This window comes from Neocloeon triangulifer, unplaced genomic scaffold (genome assembly GCF_031216515.1).
Source record: "Neocloeon triangulifer isolate White Clay Creek 2 clone unplaced genomic scaffold, ASM3121651v1 ptg000014l, whole genome shotgun sequence".
NCBI lineage: Eukaryota > Metazoa > Arthropoda > Insecta > Ephemeroptera > Baetidae > Neocloeon > Neocloeon triangulifer.
The window spans coordinates 7,587,722-7,604,661 of record NW_026775556.1 but is presented as its reverse complement, the minus strand read 5'-3'; the positions used below and the strand labels follow the sequence as shown (position 1 = coordinate 7,604,661).

Genomic DNA, 16,940 nt, shown 5'->3' with positions numbered 1-16,940 from the left:
AGGAATACATTTTGAAACCATAAAAATAATGAGACTAATTATATTGTATTCTTAATTGTTCATAATATTGTTATTAATATGAACATAATTTTATTCAATGCACGTATTACATATGGTTGTAAAATTTAAAAAATGATATTTTTGTGGGTTTCACTGTTGTGCTTTAATGACCGCATTATCTTGCCACGTTAAAATATTAATATAAATGGTAAAATGAAAAGACATATAATTGAAGATATTTCTTCATAAAATTATGATATTTATGTCTCCCTTAAAAATTTATACGTGTTCATAGAAGATGAAGCAATAAAAGTCAATTCTTTCACTGCCCCATCTTGCTATCTTCAATCATACAACACGAGAATCCAAAAGCAAGAGATTCTCTGTTGGAGTGAAATATGAATTAATTTCTCGCAGTGCATATTACTCTGCTTCTCCCCGCATCCCCGCCCTAGACAATGCACGACCGACGGGCTGCTCAACATTCCATTTTGCTGCGGTGTACATTTATACCGCGCACATTCACAATAAAATTCTTATTCGCGACTCGCTCATTGTCAAGGAGTAGTGCTGGGCTGGCAACGGGCACGCCATACGTCTTCTTTCTCGCGAGTTTTCCCTTGAAGAGCAAATCAGCCCGGCTGGCTGGAGCTTGTGTGTAAAAACGAGCATGCAATATATTATTATTGTTTTTATTATTTCGCCGCGAAACACAGGAAACCGGCAGGAATTAAAGCAAGTTTATGCTTTATTGCTGGCGGTGTATGCGCGGCGGATGTGAGAGGTTTTATAATAAGCGTCTCTCTTTCTCTCTCCCTCAGGAAAATTAAAATAATTTACTGCTCTGGCAGACATCGGGAGTCTCGCAATAAAATTGATAAGTTTCTGCAGAAGAAAGAAATCATTCTTCACAAAGTCAGCCGCCCTTTTGCGAATAAATAAAAACTGACTTTTGTTCCCTGCTGATGATTGGATCAGCCGGAGACCGCGGGAAAAAGCAGGCAGAAATCAATAAGCCATCATTTTCATTTTTTTATATACACATGAAAAGGTTCCATTTATTATTGCTCAATCTCTGCTTTTCTCTTTCGCCCGTTTCGCTTCACCACAGAAATATTGTATATTATCAGAGCGGGCGTTTGTTTGGTGCGCCCGGCCAGGCGCTCCGCTGGTAATCCAAGCTGAATAATGAAGAAATCCAGATTTGTTGTTATTAAACCTCAGAAATGGTATTTCATTTTGAAACGCTGATATTCAGCGCGGTCATGAATGGAAAAGATTTCAACGTTGAAATATTTAGATTGGAAAGTTAAAGAGCTGCACACAAATTAATGAAAACATATAATAAATGGCGTTTGGCTTCCACAGTTAACAGCTTCAAGCAATAAGTCCATTGCACGTCAGGAAATTAATTTTCCTTTGATTAACTCATGCCTATACCTTAAATTAATTAAATATCCCATCTATGTCAGTATTTTTACTCTGATGGCATAAAATTAATTGAAATTGATAACAATTACTTAACGCAAAAGTTGTAAAAGGTAGATAATATGGAAAAAAAATGCAATTAAAGGCGCGGTCTGATAAAGTTTGACGTTGGAAAAGTTGAATGAGAAGCCGCGGCTAAGAGCTAATTTTTATCACACAGCTTGAGTGCTGCAGCGCCAGGGTCTGACGAGAACGTCCCTTTTCACGGATAAAATACTGAGGCGCGTCAGTTTGAAAAGTAATAAAAATTTATGCCGCGGAACAAAACAAGTTACTAATCTTTCGCAATCTCTCAACTCTAAAAGACTATCATTGCGGTAAAGAGCTTGAAGCGAGAGACGCATCTTCTTGTTAAGATTCCTTTGAGTTCTAATTGACATAAACAAGCGTGATTTAATTTTTAAGAAAAAATGTTAAAATATATAAGTAGGCCAGAGAATTGCAGCGGTGAAGATAAAATAAATTATCTCATTGATTGCTTCTTTTTTTAATCCTTGAAAAAGAAAAATAAAACACAATCATTAATTTTTCCCCTAATCAAAACAATAGACCTATATAGTTTTTTTGTTCCTTTTTGTTTACATTTATCTCTCCATCTTTTGTCCATTTTTTCGTGGTACAAAAAAGGACCGGCCCTCCTGCCTGCCTCCTTGAACAATATATACACAGATAAATGTGCCATCAAATATCAACACGATCAATCTCAAGTCTTGTGAGTGCAAAAAAGTGACCCAGAAAGGACCACCAGCTTAGCATTCATCGATTGTTTTGGAGAGCGTGGCGTGCGCGCGGGGTGTCCTTTAAGCATTCGTCTCCGAGATTTTTGTTCTCGGTGCCACTTCTCTTAACTTGCACGCAAAAGTTATGTTTCTGACACACTCACTCACATCTACAGAGTATGTATTCCCGTTGTTGTTTTGTCTCTCCGCGCGCGTCGCCGCCACCGCTACCTTTTCATCTTTGTCGTCTCCTTTTTATCCCACTTTGAAAAGCCCAACGAACCGTCACACGAGCCAGCGACCCCCTTCCTGCCACCCCCTCAGGGGCACGACCAGGACCGTCGTTGAGAGATGATGAGCTCCTCTCGCTGCGAGTGTTTGTTTTTGAAATAAAATTATTATAACTCGTTGTGTGTGAGTATGTGTGTGTGTGTGTGTGTGTGTGTGTGTGTGTCTGGACCTTTGAGCTTGGGAGAGAAAAACGCCACTTTTCTTTTCCTTCCTTTCTTTCCCTGCCCAAAAATAATATTTTTCTTGCCGGCCACGCTGGATGGAAGACAAAAAGAGACACATACAATTGAGGTGCTTCTGCATGGTGACGTTCTTCTCCTGACTTTATATGAGAGGTGCATTTTTTTTTTTTTATCTTTTTTGCTGGGCACTGACTGAGTTTGCCCAAGTGTATTTGGTACACAGTTCATTTATGGTGTCAAGAAGGAAACAAAACAGTGAAAAAAGCATATTATTATTCCATGCAATGAAATATTTGATTTCAATATGGTTAAATCTTTTTTAAGAAAAAGCAATAACGGAAAATAAGAATCTTTTTCTAAAGTGACATTCTAAACAGGCAAAAAGAGAAAAGTGTATAGAAAATAGTTTTCCAATAATTTTTTTATTAGCCTCTTCAGCCACTCCAATTGGCTGCTATGCAGTTTATCAATAAAACAAAAAGTTAATTCATTGATTATACATCATATAGTTCACATTTATCTTCACAAATCAAAATAATTTCTGCGTAGAAAATTCTATAACAAACCGCGTTTTCCACTTAATTTGAAATGAACCTCCGCAAGTGAATCTTTTTTCTCTTCTATAATGAAGCAAATGTCTCTTCAAAGCACTATTATCCGCTATTATCTTTGCGTGTGCACCACAGCACATTATAATATTTGTGGGCGTAAATCGCGTGCAGATTTATCTCCTTTATAAGCTTGGCAGTGCACCTTTTTCGCGTCAGGGCTATTATGAGCTGGCAATTAAACGTAATTATGTCATGAAAAAATAACTACCATAAAAATGTGCGATGGTCATAGGATATCCATTAAAAGGCAATCTTGGCAGGGAGAAAAAATAAAATGTGCAAAATATGGAATTATGATAAAGCGATTTGAATTATGACCTGTCGCGCATTGTGGGAATTTTTGCGATTTACCTGCGAAGGTTGTAAAACGCTCATTTGGGGGAAACCATTATTACTGCAAGCAGGAAAAAGAACTTTCTTTGCCCTTTAGCTTTGGACTTGTGATTATCTATAATGTTCTCTTTATTAAGACTTTTTGCAATTGTTAAAAATATTCTGAAAGAAAAACTTTGCATAGAGGAATTCCACCATATGATTAATCTGATTGAAATAAAACTAAATATTAAGACTTTCTGAAGTCTTCTATTAAAGACTGTTTTCTTTTAAAATAATTTAAAATATTGTTTAACTCCAAAACCTTGTTATTGTTAATATTATCAATTGATCATGATCATAGAGCCAGAGGTGGATGGAATTTGAGTTGATGAGTTTTGACAAAGCAATCTGCAAAACATGATTATAAAAGTAGCCCAACCCTATGGGAAGGAAATTTCTAAACCAAATTTTGTTTTCTTATATGGAAGGTAAGTTGATGCAACCCTACCAAATGAGCACACAATATAATAAAAGAAATCCAAAAATTAAAGAGGTATACTTATTTAAATAAAAGTTAATATTGTGTTCAGCGGGTTACACTTTACAGTGTTATGTGTTTTAAGGATAAGTAGCAAACTATATTCCAGGATTGGAAAAGAAGATTTCATTGAGGTGTCAACCGGCTTTGTCCACGCCAAAGAACATCAATCATCAAATTGCTTTGCACACCGGCGGCGTGCAGGTCTCGTGCTGTCCAAGCAAAAAGTACTGACGGCCGGCATGCATTTCTGAGAAAAGGCGCCGGACAGGTTGATTAAGAAGCGAATCGCTACAACAATCATCATCATTAAATCAGTCTCGAAAAAATAGCAAAAAAATACATGGAATTAAAAGATGATGCATCTCGGAGGAACCGGTCCGACGATGACAAGAGAGGCTGCAAGGAGCACAGAGCCCATGTAGAATTACTGAGAGATTGCGACCCTCTTTTTGTTGTAGAAAACTGCATACAACAAATTTCATTAGTTTTAAGAATAAAAAAATTTTAGCATAATTTCATGCCAGCCAAAAATTAAGCACTTCTTTTAAAATTAAAATTAAAAGTGAATTATCAAGACTAAATGGTGGAACTTACATTTTCAATGCTTTTTCCTCCTTTGTGACGAGCCATTTTTTGATGACGAAGAAACAAGAAACTTTCAATTTCTGAGGATTACTCATAATTAGATCAGATATATATTATTTGCAAAAATTGTTTGCTTACCCTTTTTTTCTTTTTTTTTACAAATGCTTTGGCTGAAATATTTTTTTTTTGATGTGCAAATTCTTAGTTAAATTTAAATAATATAGTTTAAAGTCAAGGATCCACTCTTAAAAATCTGTATTTCAGTCCAACATCAATTTCTTGGGATCTTTCCTTGTACCTAGACGGTCTGAAACCAGGCGGTATCCCCTCTTAATAAATCCATGGCAGCGCCCCTGGCGGCGGAGCGGCGGCGGCGGCAGACTCCGCCCCCGGAGCGCGAACGGGCGCAGTGCGAGTCGAGCAGCCGAAGAGCTAACACACTTGGTGCTTGTACTGCGTGTGGCAGCAGCGACACCCCGACACACACACACACATATACACATAGGACGCCGCATCAATTTAGTGACTTCCATCGTGCCCAGTTCGAGCGAGCCCAGTGTGCCCATTTCCGATTATTGACAGTGATTGTTCCGTGATGCGACTGTAGGCACGACCATGATGCCGTCGACACGAGTCCGCATCCTTTTGACGGCCGCATTCGCCCTCATCTCAGGTAAGCCAAACACGTGCTTTGTTGAAATGAGACGAAACGATATATTTAATTTTTGCGGGGGGGGGGGGGGGTCAGGAGATGAAATATGAGGAATGCAGAATCGTGTGTGAAATGCGTAGTTTTGCACTTTCTTGCAGCTTGGAACTTGTAAATTCTGTTCAACCCTCATTACTCTCCTACAATATTTCACTGAAAAATGAGAACATTTAGATTCTTCAAAGACCAGTGCTGAAATATGATGCCAAGTCATTACATTTGTTACAGTGTTGACAAGTTGTTTCCTATTCATTTGGAAATATTCTTTTTGTAGAACAGTCATATTGATTTATTATTATTTTTTTTTAATTCGCACAAAACAATCGATTGAAACTTCATTTAAAAACTTTATTGGCAAGTGCAATTTTTTAATCAAGTTGAAAGTGAAACTTTGAGAGTAATTGAAACTATGTTTGCAGTAATTTATTCCCCTCCGTACACTTGAAGGGTCGGTTTCGGGAACCGAGGGAGCTGTAAAATTGAACAGCTCCCTGACCGCAATTGTTATCATTTCGCCACTTCTTACTTTCTGCAGGAAGTGCACTTTCCTTGCGTCTGCGTTTATCGCCGGTCGTGTCTTTTTACTCACCGTAATGCAATTTCTGCTTAATTCGCCGGCAGCCGAAATTAGTCGCAGAGAGAGGGAGACAATAGCGAAGCATCCTCTCTAGTTCTCTCTCTGTTTTAGGAAAGAGTTAATTTCTCACGATTGTTCTCCGCCATGTCCGACATATCATAACGCTTAAAGCCGCCTCCGATAATAAGAACGGCTCCCAGGTGGGGGTGGGAACCCATTGTTCCCCCGCGTGGCAATAATTTATATTTTATTTTCTCAACGCAGTAATTAGCGGCGAAACGCTGCAGCACCACCGACTTGCTCGCATTAATACATACAATATTATATTTTTTTTTATTCAGAGTTATTATTGTATGCAGACAGATCTAATTAGCGATCGAAGAAGATTTCTTTTTTAAATTATTTTCCTCGTCGTTCACAAACGCATCAGGCTTCTTGACGAGCTGCTACTCCAACGGGCCCATTCCATATTTGTAATGAGCGCCTTTTTTCCGAACTTCTTCTCCGTCTTTTAATTTAGTGCCGTGGCCGAGCGACCGAGATAATGGCCTGGCTTTCCTAGCTGCCAAACGGCACCGCAATGAATGGAAGTCAAATGAGCGGCGGCACCACTCGTTTTATGGACTGTTAATTGGCGCGATGCCGCTGCTGTGCAAATGTCTCTTTCCCTGGCTCGAATTTGTTACCAGTGCTGATTGATTTGTGGAGCTCCGTTTTTTTTTACAGCAAGCTTTTGTTGTTTGCAAAAAATTGTCTAGACTAAAAATAGAGACATACCAGCACTGATTCATCTGATAAAAACATTTGATAAAAAATGAGTTTTTGAAATTTTATCTGTTTCTGAATAATAAAATTTAATTACAGTAATTATTTTAATTAAATCCCACTTATTTATCTTTTATAAATTTTAAGCTCACCTGCTATTTATGGTGTTATTTTATCCTACAAATTATTTTTGTTTAATCAAAGAATTTTCATTCGGTGTAAACATACAAGGCATATTGAAGTTAAATGAATAAAAAAATTTTGCACATTGATATTGAATATTTGTCAAGTTTATTTATTTTCCTCTTTTTTATGTCACTTTTTTGCTCACTCATATTATTATTATTTTTTATTTTTCCTGATAAAATAATTTTGAGTGTTTATAGCAATTATTTTGAGCCAGCAGTTGGCCGTCGTCATAAAACTGCCGCAATTCAAAGCCTCGTCGTTCTTGTTTGAACGAGTGTGTTTTTTCCACATTACTTCCCGCCGAGGCAATCGGCAAAATATTGCCCGCTTTCTCTGCAAATTATCCTCTCTCCCGAAAACACAATATAATATCTTCTCCGCTTGCTGCGTGTGTTATTTCACTCGGGGCATCTTTTCTTTTGGGAAAGAGAGAGATCCGCCGTCATATAAAGGAAGAAGAAATTGCCTGTTTGGAGCGGTTGTTTATTTGGCCGATTCTTCCGCATAATGATGGTGCCGCGCGAGCGATGTATCAATTTTTCAGTTTTTATTTTGCATCAAATATGCGCGTGCGTGCCCAAATAAAAGCGCCATTCCCGAGGAAAAAGCAGAACAAAACTGTAGACAAAAAATTGCTTATATGAAGTCAAACGTGCAACTTTGTGCTCCATCGCAACTTTTGCTACTTCCATGGGTGCAAGTAAAGAGAGAGGAAGAGAGACGCCACACCATATAGCAAAAATGTATGTTCTGAATGGCCATGTAATATTTTTATCGAAATGTTTTCTCTCTTGCTCGACACATAACATTTTTTTCTCTCCCCCGCCCGACAAATTCATATACGCGGAGAGCTCATTTTCTATGAATCCCGATGCGGCGGCGGCTTGTCACAAAAATTTATATTTCTCTTTTTGCACGCTTTTTCACTACTGATACGCGATACGTTGTTTGAGGTTTTGAAACTGGCTCCGATTGTTGCGCTAATGCACTTGCGGCGTGGATTTTAAATTTCCACGACTCGCGGCCGCCTGGGAAAATTGGTTTTTTTATATCCTTCTGCAAATGGGTCAACCTCCATCAATTAGCGATTTGTGAGAATTTCGAGATGGCATAACCGAGATTTGAAGTAAAATTGAGAATCAACGCCGTCTGTCTAGAGTTTATTTATACGCAGAGGAGGCGATGAGTAGCTTTCCAGCTGCAATATTTCAAGCGCCACTTGACAATTGTGTGCGCCACACCCCTCGGAAGAAACGCCCCTTCATATATGATACACGGTCATTAGAAACAATTTTCCAGCAAGTGGTGTCGTCGCCCATCGTTTTTACGAGGAACACGGAGAAGTGCGGGTAAACAAACGGAAATTATCCCGAGTCAGGCGATCTCGGAAATTAATCAGTTCATTTGTAAGTCTCCCGCCGAGATAGAGGCGAGTGACAGTTGTAGCTTGAAGCGACCGGTCTATTTTTTTTTCCACTCTCCGTTTGATGGGCTAGCCGTATGATTTATGTTTAATTCATGTGGCGCTATCGAATTTGGCTTTGGAAGGCGGCAGTGGAGAATTTTGTTATTGGAATTGGAGCCAAATTGCTTGGTTTCGTGGTGACTTTAAGCGCGTGTTTGTTTTTCCTATGAGGAGATTTTATCTGCCTTGGTCATTAAAGCGGGGAATATTTGGAAGGGCTTCTATTTATGACTTCCGAATCGGGAGTAAAAATGAAGCTTGATGACATATTTTTAAATTTAATGCTCTCGTAAAAAGAACCCAAAACATAAACATTTGTATTTCTTCATTTTTAATTCTTTTTATAATTAAGATTTAATTTTAAACAATTTCTTGACAAATATAACTATACTGATATTTAAATTATTCCTTCTAGTGAAACTTCAATCATTCTCACGTCAGTTGCAATCAAAACAATCTGGCCAAGATATTCTCTCTGCATATGTTACCCTCTCTTCCTTGTAATTATGTTATCAATTATGATCCTATGCGCGTGGCACTAAATTAATAGAGCGATTTTGCGAGAAGTTGCTCCCATCTCGCGGTGAAATAATAACGCCGAGTGTAAACACGCCAATTAGGGATGATTGCATCGCGGTGGTTGGCGTCGACTGCCTGGCGCATAAACCGCGGAGCGCGAATCCGCAAGAGCCGCGCGAATAATAATACGCCATCAAACAATTAAGTGCGTTAATGGTGCTCTCGCGCGGGGAGCAAGTGACGAATTTTAATTATGTTTGGCGTGGTAATTAATGCCAACTCTGAGAGTGACGAGCAAAGCTGCTGTTGCCAAGACACTTTTCTATATTATTCCTCCGGTATTATTCCATCTGTCAAAAGCGCCGCAAAAGATAATAAAGAAGTCCAGTCGGCGGCGAGGGTGCTGGCTCAGCTCTTTTTCCTGCGGAAGGAAAAATAACACACACTATGCGGGGAGAGTAGAATATAGGAGAGAAAAGAGTAGGGCAGAAAAAGTCGGCACACACGAGTTATTTGCAGCGGAAAGAGAGAAGAGAGCAAGCAAAACGTATGCTTAATTATTTACAAGAGACAAAAGCTGCTGGGTTTTTATTTTATAGTTTTTTCCTAAAACTGCAGCATAGGTTGTTGGAGCTTTTTGTTCTCTCGTCGCGCACCAAGGTGTTGTATTCCGGGTGGTGAAAGAGCAGAGGGCTTTGAGCCGAGCTAACCAACCAACTTTTCAGGGTGTTGCGTTACTCTTTTCCTGTGTATAGGTTTTTGTCACAGGACACCTGACCACCCCGAAAACTAGTCATGCGTGCCGCTCTCTCAGCAGCCAGGTCTCATCCTTGCTTGACTGACTGTGTTCGAGTATCAGGTGATATTGTCTCGGTGCACATGTTCATTATTCATGAAACTGCTTCGACGTGGCCCAATATCGATAAAATTATATACCTGGTGCGACGAAGGATTTTTTGCTCGTTGGAATTTTAAATGTGCCTCTCATTCCATAACAGCTGAGCAGGTTATAAAGAAAGTGAAGAGCTTTTTTAACTACAACAAAATTACTTAAAAATTAAATAAAAATGTATTTGCTTGTCTACTTAAATATTAAAAGAATCATATTTTATGTGACTTAATGGATTTAAAAAGTATAAATGATTAATAAAAATTCTTCCAAAAAATTGAGAAACGATGATTTTGCATACAATTTGATTTTGTATTTTTTTCAATTAGGGCCATACCAAGACTGAGTCTTGTCAGCGTGGTCTTTATAATATTAGAGGTGCAGAAAGCAAATTTTCTATATTTTTTGGGTCTAATGCTTTGAATAAAATGCATTGAATCAAATCATTCAATCCAATTCACTCTGTCATGATCAGGATTATCAGGAAGTATCATCTACTGCTGAAAAATTCTTTTGCTATAGCTCTCTTGAATTTCAATTTCATTTTTGCTCGAAGTGTCCTTTGTAAACTCTTTCAAATCTTTTTTCGCATATCGATCATGGAAGTACACAGAAATATATATATATTTTTTTTTGCCTCTTTCGCTTTCTCAGTGACTGAAATTCGCCCTCATTGAAAGAGCGCTCTGACGGGCCAATCTCGCGAGCAAATCTTATTTCGCCATTCCAATCGGCCGCTGGAGCGTTCGGCGCTTGTTTGCGGCCGCGCTTTGATCTATCGCGTCGCAGCCACAAAAGTACAAAGAGCAAGTGCGGTGCAAAAGTGGCGTTGAAATTCCCATTCGGCGCTGGCGCGTCTGCAATAATTTATTCATTTATTCACCTTTCATCGCGCAGCTTGTCAATAAACTGCACCGCCGCACAAAGCAAAATATTATTCTCATTTCTCTCTGCTGCTTTCCAAACATCTGCCTCGGTAGAGCAAAAATCACTTTTCATTTCCCCGGAGGAAAAAGAAACGGCGGCAAATTTGATTTTTTTCCAATTGTGCTTCGGCTTCAATTTTTCCAAATTTGGTGCAGGCACGGAACGCCGTGGGGACACTGAATAATTAATCGTTCGGCAGCGTTAAAAAATAATTTACTTACGCGCGGCGTTAATCGGATCAACAGCATGAGCAGAGCGCAGGAGCTAGTCGCGCAATTAAAAAATTATTCCGCTGGCCGGCGAGGAAAAGGGGGAGCCGCTGCGCTGGAATTTACATAATATGTTGACGGATTAATGGTTCAGAAAAGCGGTGGTGGCCGGCAGTGGAAAAAATAGAAATTTATAGAGTGCAGCGCGCCCCGGGCAGTTTTTTGGCCACTGGCCTCGCGATTTATCCATTTTTGAAAAGGCAGGCGCGGACACAACCCTTTCACTGGAGCAGCATTCATGCAAAATTCCGCCAAGCCTCACTCCCTCAAGATTATTCCGAGCAAAGGGTTTGCGGCGATATTTCTTTCTTCTAATCCGGTGACGGACGCCGCCAGTTTATTTTTGCCCAAAGGGGATGAGAAATGCGTTGTTGCAAAATGGGAAAAGAAAAAGAAAAGGGAACACAAATTTTTAATAGTAGATATATTTTCAGATTTTTAATTGTTACATTATTTACATTATGTATTCTTTAATTAAAATTTTTGTCTATGAAACATGTTTTTATTTTTAAATTTATAAATTATAATAAAACTATAATAATAGTTTATTAAAAATACCTCATCAGAGTACAATTAGTCAATATTCAAAATAGTACAAAAGAAATTAAAATTTTTTATTCATGAAAATAAAACTATAATGTTTCAAAAACATGTTATTACCCATAATTTGAGGGTAACAGAATAATATTTTTGTCACTCAGCGACCCGTTGTGTGATTTATCGATCCGTATTTGCGCGTCTTGCTTACCACTTTTGTGCGCGCCACTATAAAATAAATTTCCTCCGTTTTCCCGCACAAACAGCCACTCTCTCTCCCAGTAGAGCAGTGAGGGGAGCCTTTCTAGCTGAGCGCTTCGCGAATTGGAAATATACATATTATTCAAAGATTGTGCCTGATTGAAAGGAAAATGCGTCGAGTGCCTTTTTCGCGCGCGCATTCGTCACTCTTTCTTCTTTCTCTAATGTAGAAGAAGAAAGAAGGTTCTCTCGCGCGCGCAGAGAGCAGAGCTATGCTGCCGGCTTGATGTAATCCCGTCGAGCTGCCGTCGTCGCGAGTGCGTGTAACCAACGAGCCGAAAGATCCAGTGGATGTAAAAATCAGGGAGAAACATTTCACGCCTAAATGCAGCAAAAGACTTTCCTGCTGCCGCCCCAACACATATCCGCCGCCGCCGAGACTTTTGGCGCGCGCGTTTTTGGGCAAATCAGCGAGAAAAGAAAGTTGGTGCGCCCGCCCGAATGGGCACCAAAGTTATCCAGGCACGCCGACACATTTCTCAAGCTCTCTTTTAAAAAAGATTGGTGTTCATTTTGAAAGGGTTTCCTTGTCGCATTTTCCCTCATGTCCTCCTGTGATTTTGAATACAAACGAAATTTCCGCCGCCATTTTACAGCTGTCCAGATTCACGAGTGGTAAAATTGTGTGCGGAGGATAATCAGAATAATAAGCCCTTTTCATCACAGCGAGCATTTTGTTTATTTTCCATCAGCGAGCTGAAAATTTTGAATGCAAAAAAAAATGGTGTATGCAAATTCGCCGGAATGAGATGCAAACATTTTGTATTTAATGCCCAGTGGAATTTTTTATATTTTCCGTATGTATAGTCACAGATAGTCAGAGGAAAACAAAATTCGTTTGTTTATCTCTCTCTTCACGCAGAAATGCGCGGGCATGAGTGACACGATAATTACAAAATAATGGAGACGGATCTGCCGCCGTTGCCGTAGTGAGCGTGTACCAAATTAAAACTTGCTGCTGTTCTCCGTTTCGCAGCAAAACTTGAAATGCTGCGCCTATTGTTATTACAAAGGGTGCGCTCGGCGCGGCAGAAGTTTTGATAAAACATTAATGGAATGACTCGCGAGTACAAAGTTAAGCGCCACCGAATATAAAACTTGTTTAATTAAATTCCAGCATAGCTTGTGTTTATACCTAACACACGTGTTCGTTTCTGAAATCGCTGCAGTCCATATTGTTATTTTCTGCAGGGCTCATGTATAACAAACAGTTGACTCTATAAATTCAATCGGCTCAGAGAGCACCCCTATACGCCATTAACCCACGCGCGGGCGCGTCGGAGAGATTGAGAGACGAGCAACGGGAACACATGCACTGCTCTCTTCTCCAGCGTGGCAGCAACGACGAGCCACTTTGCTTTTTAATTCAGCAGCGAACGACCCAAAGTTTCGAGGGCCTACTCGTAGCACGTTTCTCTCCGCGCGTATCAGAGCCAATAAAGTGCCGAGCCACTCGAGCTGCAACAGATACATAATATTGGCGGATTCGGCGAAACAAAAGAGAAAGGGAGCTGAGCCAGCAACTATATTAAAACTAAATTTCAATTTGGTTGGGACACCCTTTAGTATGGCCGTCCCTTTTTTATTACTATAAACCTTATGAAATAATCCAATTTGAGAATTCACTTTTTTATGTAAACTTTAATTGTTTTTTCTTTCTTTTTCTTTCCATCAGCATGTGTTATGCCGAGTGATAAAAAACGTGTCATGTTTATTTCACTTGATGTCATATTGCAATCTGGAAATGGTGATGACTAACCAATTCATCAAAAAACCGTTCCCATCTGGCTCGTCTGCACAAAAAGCGTCCCAAGTGCAGCACACAGATAATAATTTGACTGCCGCCGCCTCTGACGAAAGACAGCCCACATGCAAAGACTCATTGCTGCATGACGTAAAACTCATTTCAAAGTTACATTCGTGCATGTATCGAGCTGCCTGGTGCTTTTTATAGGTCACAAGGACTGAAGATGACAAAGGTTTTTTTCACCAGCGCACACCAGCAGCTCGTCCCATTATGATGAAAGAGGGCGCGCGGTTTTGCATATATCAGGCACTGCTGGAGCGAGCATTTTGCAGTCAGTCAGTCAGTGGAGCTAAAAACGGCTTGCTGCCGATGATTTCTCTCTTCCTTGCGAAAAATGCAAGTGAGTTTGAAAAGAGGGTGGAGAGCAGTCTCTTCTGACGAGACTCCAGCCGAGCGAACGAGAGAGTGTCATTATAATTTCTCTCCTTTGGGTCCTTTGTTGCCGGGAGCCGACTCAATTTAGGAAAGGACTTGTTTCTCGAAATAAAAAAGAGGAAAGGAAAATTTTGCAGGAATATAAGAGGATACAGGAGCAATGAAATTGACGAGCCTGAAAGTTTGCGAAAATAATCTCGACTTTTAGAAGAGTATAAATTGATTGTAAGTTGAAATTAAAGCACACGTATATTTACTGGAAAAGTTGTTCGCCACTTTCGTCTGACATGTCGCCCAAGTTCATGGGCCGCTTTTTCACTCACTCTCAAACAAACTCGCAACGCACACAATATAACGTAAACAAATTTGCGGAGCAAAATGCCGCTTTAATTCTGCAGGCAGCAGAGAGAATTTCGCCAAGCAGGCAGCCGCCGAGGTGGCATTATTATTAAATGTAAACGACAAATTCTGTTTAAAGTGCAGCGAAACTCGGCTGGTGCTCATTCTCCGGCGGAGAGTTAATTCCGCGTCTCGCGGCCCACGATGGTGCCACTGCGTGTGCTCTTTTCTTCTCACGACGAGCAGTCGCGTTTAATTAAACATACGAGAGAGCGAGGGGCGTTTGGATAGATAGATAGATCCAGTTTCACGCCATCCACCCCCGATTATATTACCCGAAAGCATCCAACTCTCGACATGCCTCTAGATGTTGGTTGGTGTGTTTTAGAGGCAGTCCTTCTTCATTACTCTGAATAATTGAACAATGTTCCCGGCGAGACCGACACGACGACGAGCAGTGGCAGCGAAAAGAGCCGCACTCGGAGCGAGATGTGACCCGGATTACCAGGGCGACGTTGCTTAATGCAACGCCACTTGTGATTTTCTCTCTTTCTTTGCCGCCCACTACATCTATCTATCTGTGCCCGTCCCTTGGCGATTCTCACTTAGCTTGGAATGAATCGCAGCCTCCTCAGCAGAATATGTATTTGGGGTCGTGCATGTCTTGAAGGCGCGCTGGCCACTTAGCCAAAGTGCCTTTGGTACACCAGATGCACGCATCCCCGCCAGTCAGCCACCCCTTTTTGCTTTTTTAATGACGTTGCGCGATCTCGCGCTCTCTCCAGCAACACTTCGTCCCCGTCGCTAATGGCACCAGTGAAGAAGGAAACTCGATTTCTGCAAATCAAAACTTTGTTCGCCGGGATGCTGTGGGAACGGAACCGAGTTAGTTTTTTTTCCGGCCAGAGAGAGAAAGTTATACCGTCAAAGGGTTGGAAATTGTTTTACTTGGCTCAATTCGATTGCTGCAAGGGGTGGAAATTGATTAATATTTGCGCCAGAGATTCGTGCTGCAAAAGAAAAATAAGTGGAAATGTTATCCAAATATATATGCTGTTTAAATTGAAGAAAATTGTTTGAAACAGTTTTGATTAAATTTTTTCAAAATGGCAAAAAGGCGCTTGATTTTCATTATGAAGTCTTTCTCAATTTGATTTCAATTATTCTTACCTCCGCTCCATTTATATAATCAAAGTTTTTGTATTAGTTGTTTGTTTTTGACAGTTAGTGCGTGTTTTATTTATACGAAAAATTCGAGAAAACTGTTGAAATGATCCCGTTTCACGCTATTTCAGAAGCAATTGAGCGCCCAATTAAACGGCCATAAACCAAAGTAAGCTGTGCAAAAAGCGCCTCGTTCACGTCGTTCCCAGGCCTAATTAAAGCAAAAAACCCGTGATTTGGCGCAGCTCTTCTGCTTTTCCCACTCTAGTTCTCTTCAATTTGCACAAAGAACGTCTTGCTGGGGAACCTTCTTTGCAAATAGAATGTCTTGCCGCCTTGCAATTTGTACATACACGGCATGGTTGCATTCACACGGCGCGTAATGAATGCCACGGTGCACCTGACACCCCTATATGCTGTGCCGATCCCACATGCAAGCATTGTCATGATTGCATGTGCTCCAAATGCGGGTCAAATGCTCGCTCGCTCGCTCGCCCAACCATTATTATTTGTTCTTCTCTGGCAGGTGGACCGCGCGAGTGCAATTTGCGGAATGACCGCGCGGCACAGCGTCTTTTTCTCTCTGCAGACGCCAAATTACACGGTCGCGCCGAGTCAAATTAATAATGAGCACGCAAAAAACAGAGAGCAGCGGACAGTTATGGCCGAGCTGCTTTTTTTGCTTTTGCGACCGTCGCACAGAACTTTTCCATTCTCTTTGGGTTGATTCAATTATTGTTGGCCCACCTCTTGCTGCGAGTTGCCACACTTCTTCAAAAGAATATCCAACGGCTGCGAAAACGTGAAAAGTTACTTTTTGTGTTAAAATTGCAGATTTTATTATTTGCAATCAATAATTAATATTTTTTTATTCAGATCTATATAATTATTTTTTTTTAACTAGGCCACATTTTATAAAGTTCACGATTCATTAATTCCAGCACAAAATGAAAAAAATAATTTGCACGCCTTTGTCCAGTTTGATTGTGAGACCCATTTTTTATATACCGCATACAATCGGTCATGACGCAATCACCGATCAAAAATGAACGAAAATTAAATAATTGCCGCGGGAATAGAAACAATGGTCGGCGGAAAACCCTTTCCCATTGTTTGTTCCGGCGCCGAATTTGCGGAATAAATTAAACAAAAACAAAACTCGGGCACGCCTCATTGCTCTCTTTTCGCATCAAAAACATAATCAAGTGCAGTAAAGCCCCTGCTGCTAATTACCATGTGTGTGAAAATGGCGCACTGCTATAACAATAAATAACAAATCGTATTCATGCGTGATTATTGCCCTCTTGCACAATTGATCGCATTTCAGCGACGTCCACTCATGGAAATTTCAAATGCTTCTCACCTCGCTCTGTGTCTATGGCTAGAGTGTATAATTGTTGTCGACTTGGCGGTCAA

At 40.2% G+C, this 16,940-nt stretch overlaps 1 protein-coding gene across 4 annotated transcripts in view; it reads left to right on the top strand.

Annotated features, from left to right (window-relative positions):
• The first annotated feature begins 5,153 nt into the window (after positions 1–5,153).
• LOC132200687 (nephrin) overlaps positions 5,154–16,940 on the top strand; it is a 157,392-nt gene continuing 145,605 nt past the window's right edge. For all 4 annotated transcript variants that reach the window (XM_059626350.1, XM_059626348.1, XM_059626349.1 and 1 more), the window contains exon 1: positions 5,154–5,405. In XM_059626350.1, coding sequence (XP_059482333.1) covers positions 5,348–5,405 — 58 coding nt within the window. In that variant the 5' untranslated portion in view covers positions 5,154–5,347. The remainder of the gene's footprint in view (positions 5,406–16,940) is intronic.